Source organism: Pan paniscus, chromosome 21 (genome assembly GCF_029289425.2).
Source record: "Pan paniscus chromosome 21, NHGRI_mPanPan1-v2.0_pri, whole genome shotgun sequence".
Classification (NCBI taxonomy): domain Eukaryota; kingdom Metazoa; phylum Chordata; class Mammalia; order Primates; family Hominidae; genus Pan; species Pan paniscus.
In genome coordinates, this window is record NC_073270.2 from 67,903,527 (window position 1) to 67,925,058 (window position 21,532).

The following is a 21,532-nucleotide window of genomic DNA, read 5'->3' on the forward strand; positions in this document are numbered from 1 at the left end:
AGCCGCCCGCCCACGCGCACGCGCGCTCCTCCCGGGCCGCTTCCCACCCCTCCCCGCGCCCGCTCAGTCTCGTGCTCCCAGCTCCGCGAGGGGCCCGCCGGGAGCCGGCCGAGGGTGGGGCGGAGCGCCGGGGAGACCCGCCCCCGGCCAGCGGCGCCTTGCTGCGCAGGAACGACGCGAGGGCCCGCCCCCCAGCTGGCGGCCCGGCCATATTTAAAGGACGGCGGGCGCGGCGAGCCAATGGGCGGCGAGCGTGAAGGGGCGGTGCGTGGCGGCGCGAGGCCCCGGATGTGGCTGCGGCGGCCCCTCCTCCCCCGCGCTCCTCTCAGAGCCCCGGTCGCGCGCCCCTTCTTGGTTCGCTCGGTGCCCGCGCAGGCCCCTCGGGCGGTGGCGAGGAGGCGCCCAGGCGGAGGCGGCGGCGGGCGGAGGAGCGCAGGAGCGGGCGGCCAGGCCACCGCGCGGCGGCGGAGCGGGCCGCGGCCCGGCGCTCCTTCCCCACCGCGGCCCGACGCACCCCGGCCGCCGCCATGAGCGGCTCCTCAGGCACCCCGTATCTGGGCAGCAAGATCAGCCTCATCTCCAAGGCACAGATCCGCTACGAGGGCATTCTCTACACCATCGACACCGACAACTCCACCGTGGCGCTCGCCAAAGGTAGCGGCCGCCGCCCGCCCGAGCCCGCTGACCCCCGTCCGCCAACAGCCCCGGCCTGCGGTGCCCTCCCCGCCCCGGAGCGCCCCGGAGCCTGGCGCCCAGACCCCGCCCAGAACCCACCCAGGGCACAGCCGGGCCGAGATCCCCTGCCCGCGCCTTCACCCCGGACGCCCCCGAGGCGCCCCCTTCCCGCGCGCCACCCTCCCGCAGCGTAGCCGGCCGCACAATGGTCTCCCTAGGCTCCCAGGGCGGCGTGATTGTGCGCGGGCGCCCGGCGGTGTTTGGTGAGGGGCGGGCCCGGCCCCCGCGGTGCCGCCCCCTCGGCCGCCCAGCCCACCTCTGCAGGTGCCAGCTCCGAGGAGCAGGGCGGCTCCCGTCAGCGGGCCTCCTCCCGGCCAGCCTGGGGGGATCCCTGCGGGGGAGCCTCGAGGTCGGGTGGCGGGGCCAGTGTCCCGGCGTCTCCCGAAGGCTGGGGGTGGGGTCACAACACGCGAATCCTGCAAGCCTTTCTGGAACTTATTAGACAGCTGGGGCCTTGATCCTGAACAAATACCGCGTCCTAATGCAGCCTCCTGCCAAGGCAGAAGCATCCGTTGGCAGCCAGATGCCCCGGTTTAAACGGTTCTCCTGCTCTATCCTGACCTTCCCACTGTGGGGCTTACCTTTTGGTGACAGCCGCCTGTGGGCGCTCGTAACCCGCTGTGGCCGCTGGAGGACTTACAGGAGGGGGGCTCTTCTTTAGAGTCAGAATCTCTGAGGTTGTTGAGGCAGCGGGTGGTCCAGAGTTTCTTTGTCTTCATCACCCAGAGAAGACGGGGAGTGCACTTCCCCTGCCTCTCAGAGAAAAGTGCCCGTGGAGCCACGTCTGCCTAAGCCCGTGTGTGTGCTGGATCTGGCGCTAGGCTCCCAGGGGTTCTTGAAGTGTCTAGACGCGTCTGAAACGCTGCTTAGGTCACAGGGAACTTCATGTGTAGAAGAACGCACTCATTCCAAACAGGGAGTGTCTCCTTTTGAAGCCCGTCTCCTGCGTGGCTTCAGGAGCTCGTTGAGTGTGCCGGGGCTATGCACTCACTTGCAGCCATGGAACCTCACTACACTTATTACAGGAGAGCCCAGTTAGAGAAGCTGAGGCCCAGAGTAGGCCCAGGAGTTAGCAGGAGTTGTGTCTTATCAGTTAGAGGCTGCTGTCCCACCCACCTCTGCCCCTAGAGGCTTGCTAAAAAGAGACTTGGTAGCGCTCCTGGAAGCCTGCTGGTCAGGGGTTAGTAGACTCAATTCCTTGTAGATGCGGAAGCCGGGGTCAGAGGTCCGTAATCCTGGGACCCTGTCTCCCTTTCTTTTCTGTTACAGCTGTTCCAAGGTTTGTTATGGATAGAAGGGTAAGGGCAACACTCGTCTAGATTCCTTTGTGAGAAAACTGCCTCCTCAGGCGCAATGTGTGGTGAGGCTTTGGGCATAAAGCAGCCGGCTGGCTGTTGGATCTACAGAGTCAAATGTGAACAGGGAGGCCTTACGAAGCAAGCCTTGTTTTGCTGAGAGCTGTGTACGTTGGTGCCTTCGCACATCAGACTGTCAGTCTGTGAAATTGTTCCTTGTCATCTTTGTGATCTAGAGCTGTCTGTTGTCTGGAGCTTCACCAATTGGTGCATTATCAGCACTGTCCACTGAAAATCGGGGCATTAAGTAGTTGTTGAAATGTGGACCTGGGGTGCTGTGTTGTGGCTCTGAGCAAGTGTCGCCGTCTTTTGGAAGGCTTGGGAGCAGTGGTGTCAGGGTTGATTGAACTGGCTGAGGACAACAATAACGCTTCTCTTTCTCCACTCATAAGTGAGGTCCTTTGGCACTGAAGACCGTCCCACAGATAGGCCTGCGCCCCCCAGAGAGGAGATTTATGAGTACATCATTTTCCGAGGAAGTGACATCAAGGATATCACTGTGTGTGAACCTCCGAAAGCTCAGCACACACTCCCGCAGGATCCCGCCATTGTTCAGGTAAGTGTGCCACTGTCCCTCTGTGCATGCTGTAGGAGATGCTGGTTTCCATTTGGAGCTTGGTGGCATGTTTGGTCAGAACGCTCAATGTGAGGAATAACCTTTTTTTTTTTTTCTTTGAGGCAGCATCTCGCTGTGTCGCCAGGCTGGAGGTCAGTGGCGTGATCTCGGCTCATTGCAACTTCGGCTTCCCGGGTTCAAGCAATTCTCCTGCCTCAGCCTCCCGAGTAGCTGGGACTACAGGCACGCACCACCATGCCCAGCTAATTTTTGTAATTGTAATAGAGACGGGGTTTCACCATGTTGGCCAGGATGGTCTCAATCTCTTGACCTTGTGATGCACCCGCCTTGGCCTCCCAAAGTGCTAGGATTACAGGCGTGAGCCACCACACCCAGCCTGAGGAATAACCTTTTAATGAAAAGTGGCTTAACTTTTGTCCAGGCTGTTGCTGCTCTCACAGAAGGTGTTGATTCTTGTAGCACACACAGTAGGTGGTGTGTGCTGTGTCACGTGGCTCTTAAGGAAGGCGACCTGGGGAGTTGGGTGTGCGTGTGCACGTGTGTAGCGTAGTGTGGTATGAGTGGATGCTCCTGGACCTGTGATGTTTCGGGCATAGCGTTTGCCCTTAGTTTCTGGTTGGAGAAGTCTGAGCCCTGAGCAGCTGCTGTGAGTGGCGTGACCTACCTGCAGGGACTGCAGGGCTTGCCCTCGGGTTACGCCCAGTCGTTACATGCTGCTGTTATACAACACCAGATTTGCAAGTCTGATGCCATGTGCCTGCTTATTGGGTTATGGCTTATTTTGCCCATGCTCCCCCAGGGAGCCCAGATTAATATTTTCTTCACTTCTAAATTTAAATATTCACTAGCTCCTCTGGGGTTCAGACTGCATTAGGTTCTGTGCTGAGCACCCATCCTGGAAGGTGGGATCACACAGGGCCGGCTTTGGGAGCAGTGGGAAGCCATCCGATGGCTTTGAGTTAGGAGAAATTTGGGTTAGAATTACATGGACAAGACACCTGTAATCCCAGCACTTTGGGAGGCCGAGGCGGGCAGATCACCTGAGGTCAGGAGTTCAAGACCAGCCTGGCCAACATAGCAAAACCGCGTCTCTACCAAAAATACAAAAATTAGCTGGGTGTGGTGGTGGGCATCTGTAATCTCAGCTACTCGGGAGGCTGAGGCTGGGAGAATCGCTTGAACCTGGGAGGCAGAGGTTGCAGTGAGCTGAGATCACGCCATTGCACTCCAGCCCAGGCGACAGAGCAATACTCTTTCAAAAAACAAAAAACAAAACAAAAAAAAAAAAGAAGGAATTACATGGACAGGTGAAACTGGAACTGAAATGCTGTGGAAAAGGCAGCTCTCACCATACTGGAAACTTGCACCCCAAGGGCTCCTCCAGCATCTCAAGGGTGCAGGCTGATGGGACGGTGCTTGTTTCCCAGCTGAACAAGCGCCCTGATGAAGGCGTGCGGGGTGATGGGATGGCCTTCGCCGTTCTCACCCGATGTCTCGTTGTTCAGTCTTCCCTGGGTTCTGCCTCCGCCTCGCCCTTCCAGCCGCACGTGCCTTACAGCCCTTTCCGAGGGATGGCGCCCTACGGCCCGCTGGCGGCCAGCTCCCTGCTCAGCCAGCAGTATGCCGCCTCCCTGGGTCTAGGTGAGTGACCTGTTTCTGTCTGGTAAACTACCCTTGCGTGTAACTGTCACTGAGTGGAGCGATGGAGCCTGAGGGTGGGGATATGCATTCCTGTCATGCTCAGCTCGTAGACTGTTTTGTTGCACACTTAGTAAATTACCCAGTGCAACTTCCGCTTGTGAGAGCATTTAGTAACTACTCAACTGAAAGTAAAAGAGGCAGCAGCCTGAGTGTTGGAACAGAAGAATCAAATCAAAATTCATTCGAAGAGTCAGGGCGGATCTAGGTGGAAGTCCTGGGCCAGGCATAGTGGCTCACTCCTGTAATCCCAGCACTTTAGGAGGCCAAGGCGGGTGGATCACAAGGTCAGGAGTTCGAGACCAGCCTGGCCAACATGGGGAAATCCTGTCTCTACTAGAAATACAAAAATTAGCTGGGTGTGTTGGGACACACCTGTAATCCCAGCTACTTGGGGGGTTGAGGCATGAGAATTGCTTAAACCTGGGAGGCGGAGGTTGCAGTGAACTGAGATTGCACCACTGCACTCTAGCCTGAGCGGCACAGTGAGACTCTGTCTCAAAAATAAATAGGTGGAAGTCCTGGTATATCTGCTTCAAAGAAGAAATAGCTGATATATATGTAGTATTACAGATGAGGTCTAGCTGTTTGCACATTTATAAGCCTGTAAATATAGACGGGAAATACAAACCCACCCATCATGTCCCTTATTCTACTGTAAGTGCCTCGCTCAAAAATGGTTTCAACCAAGATTGAAAAACCCCAGAGTATGATTCCATTCTCCATATGTAGAGAAAGATCCTGCCTTGTCCTTAACCTGGACCTAGCTTTGCAGATGGGCTCAGAGTGTAGAATTGGCAGGTGATCCACGACCCTTGCTCAGAATCCAGCATGAAGTAGTGAGACAGGGAACCCTAAGCGAGGTCTGTGGGCCACTTGCTGCTACAAATCATGCTTGCTTGGTTGCTGTTCCTAGTGTGACAGGCGGCCTTCCCAGCCCAGCTCTCTGTGTTTCTAAAACGTGTTTGTAGGACAGAATCCTACAAGAGGTTGCTTGGCTCTTTCCAAGCTTGCTAGACACAAGACAAGTGTATCCTGACTTATTTGTGTGCTTTCTTTTTGCTCTTTCTCCTTTATCTTCCTTTAGAGAAGTTGGTAAGCCCTCCAGCCTCAGCCGCTGCTTCCAGCCCTAGCTCTTCTCCATCTCCACAGCCCGTTTCAGAGCTTGACTTGTCCTCAGAGCCACAGCAGCTCACTGCCAAGGGTAACAGCAGTTTGGGAGAACTGCATGGTGTCTTGCAAACCATTCTGAGAGCGAGGGGTAAAGCAGCAGACAGAATGACAGTAGCTGTAGCAGATCATTTGCCAAGCCCATGCGGCCGCTGAGCTGCTTGTTTTGCTTCAGCATGTAGTCCTGATTGATGAACTCTCAGTGTTAAAGAAGGGATTACAAAGAATCAGCGGAGTAGTTTGTTCTCTCTCCCTGGGTCCAGGTTCTCTGTTGACCTGTACCATGACTACCACATACGGGAAACTTCACTGTTCACAGAAAGTCATTTCCCTGGGGTTTTTGCTGGGTCCTAAATGTGTTCCAGAGTGCTGCAGGGGGGACTCCCCAAAGCACCTGACATGCCTGTTTTGCTCTTTGATCCGTGTGGTTCATAGGTCACTCATTGAGGGGATTCAAAATTAGGGGCTTGGGTGACAGTCGCCAACTGTTTGGCCAGGTGGACAGTATCAGCCTGATGGCCAGCTGGCCAGTGTACACCACCCGTCTCTGTGCTGTGGTGGTGGCAGCACCTGTGGGGTTTCTAGACCTTTTCTCACGTTCTACTCATTTCCCCTGAAGTTCTAAAATTCACATTGACGATTTTGTGTATGTTTGTGTTACACATAGCACCCTGACAAGCTGAACCATCGCCATTACCCGGCCCTGGTCCAGGTTGATGCCTGGGCTTTCCTTATGGCACACAGCTGCTGTCAGTCTGTCATTCTGAAGGTGCTGCTTTCCAAATCCTGCATGCACTCTGTGTATCTGAGTTACAGAGTAGTCATTTTTTTTTCCCCACTTAAAAATGACACAGATACTTCTATTGCTCTTAGGATCAGTTACCTAAACCTGCTCATAGGGCAAGACTTTGTTTGAACTAGTTGGTTGTGTAAAAAAGCAGACAAGCCCCTTATCCATGCCCCTGCAGTCACAGTATGATCAGGAGGCAGGCAGTGCTGTGTTTGTCTCCCGGACATGCTGAGTGAGACAATCAGTGAGAAAGTGGCCCGGGTGCATTCCCACCAGAGGACACTTTCCAGACCTCTATGCAGAGTCGTTCCAACCTGCCCTTTGAGAGCTTCTCTTGATCTGGTTACAAGGAATTTTTCTACAGTCAATTTTTTTTTTTCATTTCTATTCCATAAAAGCAGTAAGATGAGATGCCCAGTCTTCATGTGTATTGGGCTGTTCGTCTAATAATAATTACCCTGTGGTTAGGGTGCCTTTTCTGTTTCAGATCTCTGTTCACTTACACCCAGTCCCACATTGTCCTGTTTAGAGTCCCTACAGGTCCTGGAACCTTGGAAAGGGAGGAGATGGAGAGAGGTGGGTGGTGCTTCCCATTTTCCTCCTGGTTCAGAGGGCCTGGTTTCTGAGGGTTCATCCCCTGTGCGTGGGCCTCGGACTGCAGTTTCATAGGCACAGCCCCTTGCCAAAGGCTACCTAGGAGCCCTTTGTGTCTTCATGATGAGCCTTTGCCCTTGAGAGAAGTGTAGGCCGCTACGTCTCGGAAGTCAGCTCCTGCTTCATCATTTTTAGTTTTATTGTGCCTTAAGTGGAAATGACAGTGTTGTAGAATTTAACTTCAGAATTTGTTCACTGCATTTTCTAGAAAATCCCAGGCTGGGCTGGTTCTTCTCCAGTGTGGACCAGAATGAAACAAATTCTCAGATCCTGAATTCATCAGGATCTTGGGGCTGCTGAGCTCCTTTGGGATTGGAGCTTGTGTGGTTTTAAGAAAGCTGTTTCCACACTTCTGGGGAGGTGCCTGTTTGTAGGCACGGTGTTTTTCCTGTCCTTGAGGTTCCCTAACTTGGGAAGCTCAGGGCTTTGGGAGTGGGGAGTCCAAAGATGAACTGGCCTTGGTGCTGCCCAGTGACTCTTGGCTTTCTTTTGCTGCCTGGGCTAGCCTAAGAGGGAATGGCCCAGTCTGGGGGTGCTTTGCCTGGATTTGATAGAACATCTAGGCAGTTGCCCTCCTTTCCTTCCTGACATGCCAGCAGAAGAGAAATGCCTGGAGATATAAGGCTTGCTTCTTTTCTCTCTGTTTTTAAACCCTCCTCCCCTCCTCAATTCAGGAGCTGGTTTTCCATCCATCCCAGTCGGCAAGAGCCCCATGGTGGAGCAGGCTGTGCAGACTGGTTCTGCTGACAACCTGAATGCTAAAAAGCTGTTACCTGGCAAGGGCACCACAGGGACGCAGCTCAACGGTCGTCAGGCCCAGCCGAGCAGCAAGACGGCCAGCGGTACTTGAACACATCATTTCCTGGAGTTTGCTTGATGTTCTAAAAGTGGCACACTACTTCCTGGGCTATTTTTTTTTTTAAATTAAAAAAATACTACTCCCCCATCCTAAGCCCCATGTGCTTTTGCAGGGCAGGCCTGTGCAGCAGCCTCCTGCGGTGCCTCCCTGGCCGCGTGCCCCATGGTGGTGGGGCCTGCTTCCACAGCTGGGTTCTGGCTTCCGGCTGCTATAGGAGCTTTGCCTTACTCTTCCCTTTTGCGCCGTAGATGTAGTCCAGCCGGCAGCTGTGCAAGCTCAAGGGCAGGTGAATGACGAGAACAGAAGACCTCAGAGGAGGCGATCAGGTAACACCTGTTGCCACTTGATTTCTGGGGACCACGAGTGATCAGGCTGAGCTCTGCTTGCCCTCCTGCCTGCTGCTCTGGTTGGCGGTTTCAGGGGTGCTGGTGTGAAGTCGCTGCTTGTGTGCTCTGTCCCTTCTGTGGCCTTGGGGGTGTGCCTGGAAATTCCTTGTGAGGTGTTTGAGATCACTGGGTTGGTGACCTACTTCAGCCAGGGCTGTCCTTTGTCCTCACAGGAAACAGGCGAACAAGGAATCGCTCCAGAGGGCAAAACCGTCCAACTAACGTCAAGGAAAACACAATCAAATTTGAGGGTGACTTTGATTTCGAGAGTGCAAATGCCCAGTTCAACCGAGAGGAGCTTGACAAAGAATTTAAGAAGAAACTGAATTTTAAAGGTTTGGCTCATTATATGAAAATTATCCTCTGCACAGGAGTACCCCTAGAGAGTGTTAGGAGGAGATGCCTGGCCGGGTGTGGTGGTTCACGCCTGTAATCTCAGCACTTTGGGAGGCTGAGGTGGGTGGATCACCTGAGGTCAGGAGTTCAACACCAGCCTGGCGAACACAATGAAACCCCATCTGTACTAAAAATCCAAAAATTAGCCAGGTGTGGTGGTGGGCGCCTGTAATCCCAGCTACTCTGGAGACTGAGACAGGAGAATCGTTTGAACCCAGGAGGTGGAGGTTGCAGTGGGAGTGAGCCAAGATTGCGCCACTGCACTCCAGCCGGGCGACAGAGCAAGACTCTGTCTCAAGGAAAAGGAAGAGATACCTGGAGGAACCGGGGATGCCAGGCGGATGGTGACCGGCGGTGAGGAATTAATGAAGTGAGGTGCTGGGAGGTGTGAAAACGGGTGGGATAAGGTGCAGACTGCACAGCCCAGATGGCAGAACGAGACCTGTGCTTAGAAGGTAGAAGAAGAGATCTCTGCTTTGCACAAGGCATAGTTGATGTCTTAGCTTGAGGGTGGCTTCCGAGTGAGCCCGGAGGGACCACCCTGCTAAAAGGCTGTGCGCTCTGCCCCTCCTCCATCTCCACGTGTTCTGCTTCTTTTTGTAGATGACAAGGCTGAGAAGGGGGAAGAGAAGGACCTGGCTGTGGTGACCCAGAGTGCCGAAGCGCCCGCTGAGGAAGACCTTCTGGGGCCCAACTGCTACTATGACAAATCCAAGTCGTTCTTCGACAACATCTCTTCTGAACTCAAGACCAGGTGAGAGGCTGAATGAATGAGGGGAGGACAGTCCTCCAATCTAGAAAGGACAGGGCTGAGGGCTCTCAACCTGAGGGCAGAGCTGGACTCTGAGGCTCAGGGTAGCTGTTCTAGGGTCCTGCTTGCGTTTCTGCATGATGGGTGCCGGAGTCCCAGCAGGTTGCGTGTGGGAAGCCTCTTGGGGATCCCGACCCGAGGGGTTGGCTGAGGTCGAGCCTGTTTTCTCTTGGCTTTGCTGCCCTGTCCCCACAAAGGCTGGGCTGCACCGCCCTCCCCGGCAGACCCGTGTCCACATTCAGCATACCTCACGGTGCTCTGCTTGCTGGTCCCGCTGGCCTGGCAGCCTGAGGTCCTTGCTTTGCAGCCTGAGGTATGGCTAGAACGTGCTCACACTGGCTTTCCTTCACTTCATTGTTTGAGGCCAGGGACCATGTGGTGTGTTTTATTTTTCACACCTAACAGCTGGTCAGAAGTCCCGCGAAGCAACCTAGGGAGTGGGTGGCATCTACAGTGTGGGCCTGGCTTGGAAACTTGGGCCCATTTGTCCTGCAGATTGAGCGCCAGACATGCCGCGGGGCGTTGAGGGGGCCTCAGAAGGCAGGCTGGAGAGCGCCACCTCTTCAGGTTCATGTTCTGCCAGGGGAAAAATAGAACAGCATGTTGTGAAGGCCAGGCAGTGAGGGCGATGGGATGGGGCTGTGGACTCGATGGGAAGTGGATGATCAGTTCTCACAGGCAGAGCAGGCTGCGCAGGTGAGTGCGGGAAGTGCTTCCAGACAGGCTGAGTCTGGGGGATGGGTTCCTGTAGGGTTTTGTAGGGCATGGCAGTGACTTTGGCTTTTGTTCCAAGTGCCGCGGGAAGCCATCAGAGGGTTTTGTGCTGAAGCGTGGTGCGGTCTGATGTTTTACGGCGTCCTTGGTGAGAGTGGTTGGACGGTGGGCAAGTGTGGCTGCTGACTGGCCAGTTAGGGGCCAGTGCTGCAGCACAGGTGGCTTGGAACCAGGCCGTGGTGGTGACAGAGGGAAGGAGTAGAGTCTAAATGTATCTTGAAGGTGGCGCTAACAGAATTGGCCAACATGACAAGAGAAGAGTCCAGAATGACTCCTAAGTCTTTTGGCCTGGGCGGCTGATGGGTGGAGTTGCTGTTTCTTTGAACACGGAAGTCTGTGGGAGCAGCAGGTTTCCGGCTGAAGAGGAGCTCAGGGTGGGTGTGCTGCTGGAGCTGTTGTCTGCGTCGGTAGGAGTGCTGGGTGGGAGTGCTGGGTGCACAGTTGGATGTGGGAGATGGTCTCCCACCAGCAGCTTGTTTGGGTGGCATGAGTGTCCATGCTGTATCCCTGTCTTTCAAACTCCCAAAGCAGAAGCATCACATTCCAGGGAACTTGTTCCATCTATCCTAGCCCCCTCCTTGTCTAGGAGGGTCCACTTCATGCTCCGGTCTCAGGTCTCCTGGGCCCCTGGGCCTCCCCAGGGCTCCTCTCTGTGCCCAGCGAGCAACAGCGGCTGCCTTGGTAGCCAACTAGTATCACTGCTTGCCTGTGGTGCCAGAGATGGTAGAGATGGATCCTGATCCCCGGCCCACTGTGGAGATAGTCCTGGTTGGAAACGTGGCAGGGAGCACCTGCAGTGCCGGAGCTGGGCTCCAGAGCTGACGGGGCCGCCCCTTCCCTGTAGTGACCCTGGTGAGTCTGTCCCTCCTTCCCTGGGCCGCTCTGAGGACGAGGCCTGGCCAGAAGCCTGGGAGAGTCAGTGCCTGCTACAATCAGCATTTCCTCTGTGGTTTAGCTCCAGGCGGACGACGTGGGCCGAAGAGAGGAAGCTCAACACAGAGACCTTTGGGGTGTCAGGGAGGTTTCTTCGTGGCCGCAGTTCTCGGGGCGGATTCCGAGGAGGCAGGGGCAATGGGACCACCCGTCGCAACCCCACTTCCCACAGGGCCGGGACTGGCAGGGTGTGAGGGTGCAGCCAAAGGTGAGTGGATGAACCTTCTGGACACTTTGGTGGGAGGGTGTAGGGTCAGGCACACCTGGAGAGCTTAGGAAGGTGGGGAGCAGGCTCGGTTTCCCAGGAAGGAGAGAGGCCCAGAGGTGTCAAAGCCAAACCGAGGGCCTCAACCCTATGAGTCACCCGGGAGGCTCTTGGCCAACTTCAACCTGCATCTGTCGGGGTAGGACCCAGATCCTCCAAGTGAGATTGCAGGTGTGGGAGGTGAGGTGGTGCGGGAGTCACGTGGGCTGGGGGCTCACCACCCAGGTGAAGCCAGCAAGTGAGACCTTGCTCCAAAGCCAGTGTCTTGGCCCAACCCGGCCCTAAATGAATCAGAGGCTTCATTTTTAACCAGGTCCCAGTGGATTTGTGGGCACCTTAGGGTTTGGGCGGAGCGTCCCACATGGGGTGCCTGGTGCCAACCCCACCCAGCACCTCGGGACAGCCAGGTGGGCCCTGGAAAGACTAGCCCTCCTGCCACTAGCTGCGTCCCTGTCCCCAGTGTATTGTACAAGTAGGATTCTCAGAGTGGGCTGTGAGAAGAATGGGGGTAGCCAGTCTGACACTGGGGGCAGGAGGGAGGCTGAGTGGCTCCTGCTCGCCAGCAGGGGCAACAGTGCTAGCTTATCCCAGCAGATGTTTGACTTCCTGTCATCTCTTGCAGGCTCCTACTGAAGTGGCGCATAACTGACGCTGTGTGTGTCAGGACGCGAGGAAAACGCTGCACTTACAGGGAGAGGTGGTCACTTTGTTTACGGAGTTTGGAAGAGACCCATACTGCTACTTGTGTTTTGGACTTAACTGAACTTGGACATGGTCTGAGTTAGAACCACTTGTTTTGGGGAAGTATTCATGGGTAACCTCTTTGAGGTCTCTCTACCTGTGTTTCCTTTTTAGTTGCGCATAGCCTAATTCTAAGGTTTTGGTATTTTGCAAAAAGGTTTCTATAGTGAAAGCTGAATCCTTACTTTGTGACTTTTTTTTTTTTTTTTAATGACAAGCTTTGACTTTTAAAAGTGGAACCAAATCTGTTGGCAGAGGTGGCAGCCAAGTACATCTCTGTAACCCAGCTGGCCCCTGGTGCTGCTGGCCTGGCACCCCCACTGCCAAGGGTGGGGTCTCAGGAGTCAGGCAGGGCCAGCACAGGGTGGTGTGTGGGGGCAGGGGTGGGTGGGTGGAGGGCACGGAAGGGGTTTTCCCATGGATCATGTTGTATAAGTGAACCAGACCACCCTGATGGCATCCACAGTGATGTCAAGGTTGGGGCTGGCCAGGGGTGGGTGGACTAGAAGCATTTGGGAGTAGTGGCCAGGGGCCCTGGACGCTAGCCACGGAGCTGCTGCACAGAGCCTGGTGTCCACAAGCTTCCAGGTTGGGGTTGGAGCCTGGGATGAGCCCCGGCAGCGCCTTGGCCCTTCTGTGGTCCCTGCCAGCCTCTGACCTGGGCCGGTCAGTCGTTGCTGGACTCTGGCCACACACTGGCGTTCTCATCCACTTGGAAACAAGCCAGTCTTTTCTGCAAGGTCAGTTGACCAAGAGCATATTTCCCCTCTGTTGTACATCGTTGCTTTGTGTTTGTGTTGTAACAGTGGGTGGAGGGAGGGTGGGGTCTACATTTGTTGCATGAGTCGATGGGTCAGAACTTTAGTATACGCATGCGTCCTCTGAGTGACAGGGCATTTTGTCGAAAATAAGCACCTTGGTAACTAAACCCCTCTAATAGCTATAAAAGCTTTAGTTCTGTATTGATTAAGTTACTGTAAAAGCTTGGGTTTATTTTTGTAGGACTTAATGGCTAAGAATTAGAACATAGCAAGGGGGCTCCTCTGTTGGAGTAATGTAAATTGTAATTATAAATAAACATGCAAACCTTTAAAATTTTCTTTTCTGATGCTCTAAGAATCCTGTTGACTCTTCTGCCCAAGTCACCTCTGCATCATGTCCAGGTCTGGAGCACACACTTAGGCTGGTGGAATTTGGGGAGACTTGGGCCCCATCAGGTGATGGAACAAGGTGGCTGACCCAATTGGTCGGGTGAAGTGCGGCCAGCAGACCCGGGTTCTCCCTGTGGGCCACCCTTCTGGGATGAATGGCTCTGCTCTCAGAAACTGGATACAAAGTTCTTTTAAAAACCCAGCTCACAGATAACACCTGTATCATAAGCAGTGGCCCCTTTGCCACCTTCCTGCTGCCTCCAAGCTCCCCAGCTCAGGAGCGTTCAGGTTCTCAGGCACCATAGAGCATGTTACACAGCCATGAGCAAGCTGCACCCTGGACCCACGCAGAAAAACAAAGACATGGCTGGTTCTAGGCTCAGAGCATCCCATTTTAGTCTAATGGGTTTCCAGGTGACCTTAAAAGTGGCCCTCAGAGAGGACGAGGAGACACACCAGCTGCATGAGTTCTCCTTTCATTACCTGCCTGTGGCCATCAGGCTCCACAGCAGAACTGCCAGTGGGGGGCCCTCCATTTCTTGGGTGGGGGTAATGGATATCCTTGACCAGCAGAAAAATAAATGTTATGTGTGCCAGATACTGGTGGCCACAGTCCTCACCCAGCTAGAGAACTTGGTGAAACAGGTATTGCCTCCCAGAGCATCGCAAGGTAGTCAGGTTATCGTGTGCCAGCTGACCTTGCTGTTAAAATGTTCATTGTTTTGACAATTGTACATTTTACGCTGAGCTCAAAATGTATCTGGGCCCCTTTACTCCTTTTTAGAAGACACATGCCCAAAACCAAGGACCAGAGGAGGACCCAAAAGCCTTAAACTGTGGGACTACAAGTCAAAACGCAGGAAAGGGCAGAGAATAGCCAGAACCAGTCTTCAACATAGGGGGCAGACGTCAAGATGTGGTCTATGAAAGTCAGACATGCAAAGCTGCTTTGAACAAAGCTGCTGCTCTACAGAATGAACCCAGGGCTACTTGTGTTTGTGTCCTTGACATTATACATTCATTAGGGGACTAGAATGAAGGTCTAAAAGCAAACGGAAGTCATTCTGTGTCTACAACAGAGAAACAGGTCTGCTGAAGGCCAAGTTTCTCTGCAGGACCCAGGGCAGCAGCTCTGACTTCCCAAGGGAGGAAACTGTGTCTCACACTGGCTTACTGTCTTAGCCACAAGGAACAGAAAGGAAAGCTCAATTACGGTGGCTCAGGGTTGAAAAAGAAGGGTGAGAGATGAGAGGACTGCTGTGATTGCACCTAAAGATACACATTCTCAAAAAAAAAAAAAAAGGTTAAAAATACGGAAGTTTATTGTAGGACACTCAGTGTGAATAAATGGAATGGAAAGGCCTACACATCGAGACTCATCCATGATTGATATGAATTTTAAAATTACAAGCAAAGACATTTTATTCATCATGATGCTTTCTTTTGTTTCTTCTTTTCGTTTTCTTCTTTTTCTTTTTCAATTTCAGCAACATACTTCTCAATTTCTTCAGGATTTAAAATCTATCGAAAAAAACTTCATGGTTACCTAAGCCACACAAGGTGCCAAGGAACCAGCGCCCTCTTCTGGGGAGGGCGGCCAAGCTTTGGCACTGCTGCTCATACAACCTCTTTGGAGAGGAACCTCAAGGAAAACAAGAGGATGCTGGCCTGACCTAGACAAGTATTAAGCAGCAGCAGCAGCAGCAGATCTGACTGGCAGCCGCTCAGCATGCCCAGAGAACACGCGTGGACCATCTAATTAGAGGAAGATGGGAATCTTCTCTTTGACGTATGGGGAGCCTCAGAAAGACATTTTCCTAATGTTACAACCACAGAATGGCCCTATGATGTTTCCTTCGGAACTGGTACTGCTCAGCCCTGATCATGGGAGAAAACTGACAGGTAAAGAAAGCAGACAAACTTGGCGATTACCTTGAGGGGTTGATCTCGCCTCATGACAGCAAGTTCAATGTTTTTGCCACCTGACTGAACCACCTTGAAAGGACAGAAGACAGGAGCATTAGCCACCTTTCCCTATTCAAGACAAAAGCAGCTCTCAGGAGTACCTTAAATAGGTGTGTACCCAAACCCAGCACCGTCCCAGGAACAGAGGTCCCAGCCCCCAAAACCTGTGTCTTTGTCCTAAACGCATGGCCATTTGTGAAGTCTGTTTGGGATGCCTGCACACCCCTCCGCCTCCCAGCACTGGGACTCCTCTCTCCTGCACAGTAGCGGTGCTCGAGGCCCTCCTCTTGACACAGTGGTTACAACCAGGAATCCTGATGCCTACGCTCCCGCCTGGCCTTCCAGCTAGTCCCTCTCTGGTTTTACCTGCTAGCACTTCAAGGTCTTGACAAAGCCCAACCATATCTCCAGTTCTCTAATTCCCTGACTTTAGCAACAGTTCAAGCCTCTGGAAGGCCTAGTGATGGCTCGAGAACAGATTCCACAGCTGGACAGCTGGGTTCACATCCTGCCTCTGGTTCTCATGCTGTGTGCCCCTGCACAACCCTCAGCTGCCCCGGCTGGATAAAGACACTAATGATCACACCTTGCATGGCTATTTCAAGGAACACAGCAGTTAGGATACACCATAGACCAGAGCAGTGCCTGGAACACAGCAGTCATTAAGCATTACTGCTGGATCCTTGCCACCTTCCTTCCTGCCCATCTACCCACCACTCACCACCAAAACGTGGTATCTTCACCACCTTGCCTGGATTCCAAATGCAAACTTACTTCCAGGAGTGCCTTGATCACCAGCTTAATGGTCAGATCATCTGTTTCAATGGCTTCGTCAGTATAGTTCTTCTCCAGGAACTCGCGCACTGACTTGGCACCCCGGCCTATGGCATTGGCCTAAAACAGACACGTATGTTCTCACGTGGCATAGGGCATGACAACCCAGGGCCAGCCCTGGAACATAGCTGCCCTACATGGGCCGCCCAGCCAGTGGCAGTGGCAGTGGCAGGAGACAAGCTGGAGTGCTGGACAGCAGCCGTGGACACAGGCCCTGCCTCGTGGCTTCCTTTTGCAAAGAGCTCTTTAGAGTTGGTGCTGATTCTTACCGAGAATGGGGTTATACGATTATATCTTTTACTGTGCTATCAAGAGGCAATGGGAGATTTTTTATTTTTATTTTTTTTGAGGTAGAGTTTTGCTCTTGTTGCCCAGCCTGGAGTGCAGTGGTGTGATCTCGGCTCACTGCAACCTATGCCTCTCGGGTTCAAGCGATTTTCCTGCCTCAGCCTCCTGAGTAGCTGGCATTACAGGCATGTGCCACCATGCCCAACAAATTTTTTTTGTATTTTTAGTGGAGACAGGGTTCTGCCATGTTGGCCAGGCTGGTCTCGAACACCTGACCTCAGGTGATCCAACTGCCTCAGCCTCCCAAAGTGCTGAGATTACAGGCGTTGAGTCACCGCACCCACCCAAGAATTTTAATTTATGTGGACTACGCTTACACCTTGCTGCCCTTTGATTTTCTTCCAAACAGCAATGTTTAATAATTTTCTTGCTCTCATAGGACTAGGTTAACTTAAACTGACTCATTCACTGATACAGGGCCTACAGCAGGAAGCCCAGGACCTCCCACCCCTCAAAGCCTTTTTCTGGCAAGACTATCCAAAGCCCCTTTGTCATGAACTCACCTTCCAGGCATGGTATGTGCCCGAGGGGTCAGTCTGATAGAGCCTAGGAGTGCCATCGAAGTCGAAACCCACGATGAGGGCAGAGATGCCAAACGGCCTGCGCCCATTGCTCTGTGTATAACGCTAGCAAGAAAAGAAACAGGTCAGTGCCATCCAATTAAGAAACTGCATGTGAGGAAAGAACCGTACTTAGTGAAGATACGAACATTTTAAATCATGCCTGAGCCCCCTCTCAGGTTATCAGCAGTTCAAATGATACATTAGCCAATAGCTTTCAACATCCTTTTCTGCATTTTCACTCCTAGAAAAACTCACCTAGGACCAGAATTGTGAACTCAGGTTACTGGAAATTACTTTGACAGGTAGACACACATTCTGCTTACACACTAATGGCGTTTCCTCATAGGGTGGCTTCCAGCCCCCTTCAACTGCTTTGTGACTGGTCACTCAGGATGGCAAGACAAAAGCTATCATTTCCCTCCAGACACAGGAATTTGGAATATCCCATGCCAGGAACTGAGAACAGAACAATGTTACTGAAATTGGTGAGCTAGGTCAAGTTACACTTGTGCAAGTCAAGATTAGGATCACGCCCTGGAATAAATCAGTTTTCTGATTCACCTGAAGTGACATGCAAATCCACATGAAGTGACATGGCAGGACCCCCCATGGCAGAGCCGTGACTGCCCTGCTGCCAGAGGTGAGCATGCGAGCGGGCAGGCACCCACCTGCTTCAGACTGGCGATGTAGCGGGTGATGTACTCCACAGTGACCGGGTCCTCCACAGTCAGCCGGTGGCTCTGGCACTCCACCCGGGCCCTGTTGATGACTATCCTTGCATCGGCGGTGAGGCCTGCAAGGAAAGCAGAGAGGCTTCTGCTAGAGAGACAGCACAAACTACAGGGTGGGGGACAGACACGATGACCCAGCATTTAACCTTCCACAGACCCCCCAAACCGGCAGCAAGGCTATTCTAACTGACTGGCAGCGGAACCTATCAGCCCCTGGGAACTTCCAGGAAATTGGGTACAGATGCTTCTTGATGTGCAGTGGGGTGGTATCCCGCTAAACTCATCGTAAGTCAAAAATACCTGGCTGAAAATGCATTTACTACCCCATAAACCCATTGTAAATAAAAAATTGTAGGCTGCTGTGCAGAATCTGGATTTTTAAAAACATAGATCAACAGTGACTGTCTGCATATGAAGAATTGTGTACTTCAGACCATACTTAAATACAGTACCTGAGTCCTCTTGGGAATCTTAGAAATTGAGTTAATCCCTAATTTCATTACATGAATTGAGATCTTCCTAGATTGCATCTGCTGAGAGGAGAAATGAGCAAGACCAAAACAGCACTGAGAACATGGCGAGGCATGGCCTGCATCCACCAGTGCGGTCCTTTTTACTGCTGGGGATGGCAGGACGTGGTTCTGTCCTCTCCATGCCACAGATGCAGTTAGCTCTAGAAAGTCCAGCCTTTCTCTAGATTGTAACTGATTGATACAGAAAAATAACAGTGGAGGTCAAATTGCGCAGCAGCCAGAAGTGTTTTCATCCATTTAGCCATTTCTGTCACCCGCTATGGCAGAGAGAGGCCACCAAAGAAACTAGCCAACTTCAAAGTCCAAATCCAATTCTTTTAAATGATTTTCATTTACTCAGTTTATATGGCTCACAATAGCCCACACACCCAAGTTAATCTCCAAAGCCCTATTCTTCGCTGAGACTCTAGAGAGTAAGACAGTGCTCCCCACCGACTCATACCTGCAAAGGCCATGCAGACGTTGTCATCCAAAGCACAGATCTTCCGCACTGTTCTTTCATCCTGCAGTTTGGCCACTGACTTCTTCTCCACACCAAGAACAACAATGTCTCTTCCTCGAACACCAACCTTTAATTAAGATCCACAAACCACGTAAGAAAGTGATATGAGTGCTGGGTGCAGTGGCTCATGCCTGTTAATTCCAGCACTTTGGGAGGCTGAGGTGGGTGGATGACTTAAATTCAAGAGTTCAAGACCAGCCGGACAACATGGGAAAACCCTGTCTCTACAAAAAGTACAAAAATTAGCCAGGTGTGGTGGCTGAAGCCTGTAGTCCCAGCTACTGTGGGGGCTGGTGGGAGGATCGCTAGAGCCTGGGAGGTGGACGCTGCAGTGAGCCATGACGGCTGGGAGACAGAGACAGCAAGACTCTGTCCCCTCACCCCACCCCATCCTCCCAAAAAAGTGATAAATGGTTCTACTGCCAGGCAGCGAGCAGTAGGAGCAGATCTGAACCTGGGTCCTGGGGGGTACGTACTCCGGGTGGCAGCTCCCACTGGAAGGTGCGTTCACCCACACCCCTTTCTCCTCTACTTGTCTGTCACTGTGGCTGGCACCACATCCTGCAAACCCAGGGGTATTCATCTACTGCTGGTAGAGCTAGCCCAGGCGTGCTCACCTAGGTGCCCAACCTGGGCCTTTCAAATACTGAGATGTAGTTTTAGTTACAACATAGCTAGTGAGTAACCATTATATAATCGGCATGTGTTTCCTTTCAACCCAATGAATCAAACAGTCCCGTGCAAAGCCTGGAAGCCTGAGACTTTCACTCAAGTCTGGTGTTCTGAAGGCAGTGTTTCTGTAGTTGTGAAATTATATTGAGCCACAATGCACTGTTTCCTGCACTGTGAGATACTCATGTGACAGCCATGAGAAGGGGCCTGATTTGCCGTCAGTGACAAGGTGTCAACTGTTATCCCAAATTGTTTATGGCTGATGCTGGAGAAGGATATGGCTGTTATTAAAAGCATGAACAATCACTGACAGTCAACCCCGAGTCAAGCCAGAAACAAAGGGAACCATCATTGGGATAAACAGCGCCTCCTGCTTTAGAGCAGAGCTTCTCCAGCTCAGCACTGTGAGCACCTGGGCAGGGGGATCTCCCTGTGCCTGCCGCCCTGAGCACGGGTGGGATATTGAGCAGCGTCCCTGGCCTCTACCCTCCAAATGCCAAGAGCACCTCTGCAAGGTCTTACCACTGGAAAAGTCTCCACACACTGCCAGTGGCTCCGTGTGGGCCCAAAACCATCCCTGGCTGAGAAGTATTGATCTGAAGTGTTTGGGTTTTCTGGGAGCTTTCTCAGGTACTGACTCACTTGACCTTCGACTGACTCGAGGCCCAGAGAAGCTATATGGGTTCGTTAAAGCCAGCGGCGGCCAGCTGGCGGGGGTGGCAGTATTGGGGTGGGTACAGGGGTCAGCCGACTCCTAGTCCTCTTTAAGCTGAGTTAGATCACCTGATGAATACTGGGCCTTCATTTCAAAACAAAGATTCAGAAAATGAAAACAACTCAAAATTTACAGAACCGTGTGTGCTGCTTTGTCTGCCTGCTCAAACCTCTGAATACCAGGTGATAAAAGAATAACGATCTCACAGGCTGACCAATTAAACTGACACGTCTTGATGGTACAAATTTAAGTTTCAAACAATGTCACTAAGGTCAATGTACACGAGCCCTCCTCAAAACGAAACGGCCGCGTTCAAACCAGTCCTGACCCGGGCGGCTGCAGCCCGGCCCCAGGAAGGCTCCTCCCGGCAGAGTGCGGAGACCCGGGAGGCGCCCGCCACCGGCCAGGCCAGCGAGCCGCTTTGTTCTCGAAGCCCACCTGGGCCTAGAGAATAAGTGTTGCCCCGGAGCGGGTGGGGGTCCCCATAAGGGGGGTTTCAGTAGTTCGCTCCCCAGCCACCCGGCTGCGTGAACAGCCCCCCAGCGAGCGCACGGCCTACCCCCCGCGCTCCGCGGCCCAGAGCGGCCCTCGCCCGGCCTCTGCTCGCCGGGGCGGCGGCGCGACCCACGCGCCCGTCCGGGGCCAGGGGTGCTCAAGATGGCGTCGTCACGGCCCCCGTGCCCGGGGCCCCACGCGAGGCCGGGCCCCAAGCGAGGCGCTGAGTGGGGAGAACGAGCGCTCGCGGCTCACGCCAAACGCCGCCTCGGCAGGCACTCGTGGAGACCGGCAGCGGGGCCCGCGCTCAGCTACAGCCCTGACCGCCCGCGCCGCTGCCCCGCGCACGCCCGCGAGCGCCCACAGCGCCGCGCCCGGCCCCGGCCCTCTCTCGGCTCCCCAGCCCCACTTCCGCCCGCGTCCCCGGCCCCGCGCAGGCCCCGGCGCCTCACCGCGGTCGAGCCCTTCTTGACGGCCTCCTGCGCGTACTCCACTTGGAAGAGGTGGCCGTCGGGCGAGAAGACGGTGATGGCGCGGTCGTAGCTCATGCCGGCGGGCGGCGGCCGGGCTCCTTCCGCCGCGACTCTCAAAAGCGCACACTCACGGCCCGCGCGCACCCGCGACTCCCGGCGCCACTACGCCCGCGCCCCACCCTCGGCGCCGTGACCTGCGCTGCCGGCGACGGGCGGCGTCAGGCGGCGACGGGCAGCGTCAGACGGCGTCGGGCGGACGTGATGGCGCGCGCCGGGGCGGGGTCAGGCCGAACCACCGGTGGCCGGGGGTGGGAGGCGGTGCTCCGGCGAGGGCCGGGCGCTGGGTGCGAGGGGGTCGCCGGGGGCCACCGTTCGGCACTGGGCCGCAGACCGTTCTGCAGGGCGG

At 53.9% G+C, this 21,532-nt stretch overlaps 2 protein-coding genes across 7 annotated transcripts; one reads left to right on the top strand and one right to left on the bottom strand.

Annotated features, from left to right (window-relative positions):
* The first annotated feature begins 279 nt into the window (after window positions 1-279).
* On the top strand, window positions 280-13,243 carry LSM14B (LSM family member 14B). Of its 6 annotated transcripts, none has more exons than XR_010111028.1 (10): window positions 280-654; window positions 2,483-2,646; window positions 4,095-4,308; window positions 5,453-5,569; window positions 7,654-7,821; window positions 8,087-8,164; window positions 8,398-8,559; window positions 9,224-9,374; window positions 10,225-11,057; window positions 11,161-11,299. XR_010111028.1 is itself a non-coding variant. In XM_034947333.3 (10 exons), the coding sequence occupies exons 1-9, from the start codon at window positions 528-530 to the stop codon at window positions 11,330-11,332; spliced, it is 1,353 nt and encodes a 450-aa protein (XP_034803224.1). In that variant the 5' UTR covers window positions 287-527; the 3' UTR covers window positions 11,333-11,346; window positions 12,026-13,243. The 6 variants fall into 6 exon arrangements, 5 of the variants coding, with proteins under 5 accessions (XP_054960741.1, XP_034803226.1, XP_034803224.1 ...); XM_034947333.3 differs by lacking the exon at window positions 10,225-11,057 and adding an exon at window positions 12,026-13,243 and having other exon boundaries at window positions 287-654; window positions 11,161-11,346; XM_034947334.3 differs by lacking the exon at window positions 10,225-11,057 and adding an exon at window positions 12,026-13,243 and having other exon boundaries at window positions 290-654; window positions 4,173-4,308; window positions 11,161-11,346.
* Window positions 13,244-14,599: 1,356 nt separating this feature from the next.
* PSMA7 (proteasome 20S subunit alpha 7) lies at window positions 14,600-21,322 on the bottom strand. Its single transcript, XM_034947345.3, has 7 exons — window positions 21,106-21,322; window positions 18,712-18,838; window positions 17,674-17,798; window positions 16,946-17,068; window positions 16,035-16,154; window positions 15,228-15,290; window positions 14,600-14,816 (listed from the first exon to the last, which is right to left on the bottom strand). The coding sequence occupies exons 1-7, from the start codon at window positions 21,199-21,201 to the stop codon at window positions 14,724-14,726; spliced, it is 747 nt and encodes a 248-aa protein (XP_034803236.1). The 5' UTR covers window positions 21,202-21,322; the 3' UTR covers window positions 14,600-14,723.
* Between the last annotated feature and the right edge of the window lie 210 nt (window positions 21,323-21,532).